This window comes from Ruditapes philippinarum, unplaced genomic scaffold (genome assembly GCF_026571515.1).
Source record: "Ruditapes philippinarum isolate M1 unplaced genomic scaffold, ASM2657151v2 ctg12913_1_1_1_1, whole genome shotgun sequence".
Classification (NCBI taxonomy): Eukaryota; Metazoa; Mollusca; class Bivalvia; order Venerida; family Veneridae; genus Ruditapes; species Ruditapes philippinarum.
Genome location: NW_026862646.1, coordinates 25,089 through 26,387, shown reverse-complemented (window position 1 = coordinate 26,387; position 1,299 = coordinate 25,089). Strand labels below are relative to the sequence as shown.

Genomic DNA, 1,299 nt, shown 5'->3' with positions numbered 1-1,299 from the left:
CTAACTCTACACCAGATGTGTTAACGTAATTTACGAAATTTGGTACATTTATATACATGTCATCGTCTGTTTTGAGAATATATTTAGCTGTAGGACAAAACGTCACTACCCATTTAAATCCCATTATGGTCTTATAAGTTAAATTGTTATAAGTATCAACAAAATCTTCTTTTATTATATCATTATGCACGTTATTTTCCTGTACAACTTTTTCGTGAAGATCATCATTTGCCAGCTTGCCGAGCAAAAACGCATAACGTACGTTACCAGTATTATTCTTGGAGTATGACAGCCACGTTCTGCGAATGACGTCACGTTGTTCAAAGTTCTTATGTACTGTCAAAATCATGATAAATAAATCTATTGTATCGTTGTTGTCGCTATTTATCTTACATATTTTCTCATTATTTATCAAATATTTAAAATCATGAGTAAAACATTTATCACATACTGTTTCTCTTATTTCATCCGGCTTTTTCGTGCTTTGTTCTTGTGTCGTATTGTTTAGATTTTTATGCCATACCGTCCCATTCACTCCCATGGTGTAGTTTCTGATGAGTTGTTGTAATGCTTTCCCAAAGTCTTCACTTCCGTTTATATGTACCCCTAATATAGACTCAATTAAACTAATGTCTTTTCTAAATATATTAACACATTTTTGCGTACGATACTCCATTATTCGAAGCTTTGACATACTTATAAAACATGTCACAATGGTAACGAAAATTAAAATCACAATAACATGACGTTTTGATTTTAAAGACATATTTGTAAGTTATTCTACATACATATTTGCTAATTAATCCCACAGTATCCCAAACGCTAACATATTCATTCAACGATCACAGTCTATTCAAAACTACCTGGGTAGCAAAGTAAAGTATTGAATATACAACTTTATAAAATGAAAGGTAAACGCACAAATTGACAAGGACGTTAAATAATAGTGACTGCTATTATAACTAGATAACTGAATACCTTGTAGTGTATTGAATGACGTTATTATTCAAAATTCATTGCCGGACAGCTGAAATGCTACATCGGGTTTCCGTTTTATTTCGATAAAATATCATTTAAATGGGGCAGGTATAAACACACCTTTACTATGCCGTTTATATTATGGGTGGTCGTCACATAACATTGCGAAGTGATATTGCGACAAGGCGAAGCACATTCCAAAATGCTAAGCACGTCGGCAATGCATAATGTCTCCACTAACCCGAAATGTCACTTGATTACTCACTGTTTCTTGGTCAAATTTCAAGGAACCTCTAGAATTGTTTTTGCTATCAACATAGA

At 33.0% G+C, this 1,299-nt stretch overlaps 1 protein-coding gene across 1 annotated transcript; it reads right to left on the bottom strand.

Moving 5' to 3' along the window:
• Nucleotides 1-31: 31 nt before the first annotated feature.
• On the bottom strand, nt 32-992 carry LOC132719698 (beta-1,3-galactosyltransferase 1-like; the record flags this gene model as incomplete). The annotated part of the gene is given in 1 exon segment (XM_060703533.1): nt 32-992. A coding segment is annotated over 1 exon segment (735 nt), but the record flags the coding sequence as incomplete, so codon positions are not given.
• Nucleotides 993-1,299: the final 307 nt, after the last annotated feature.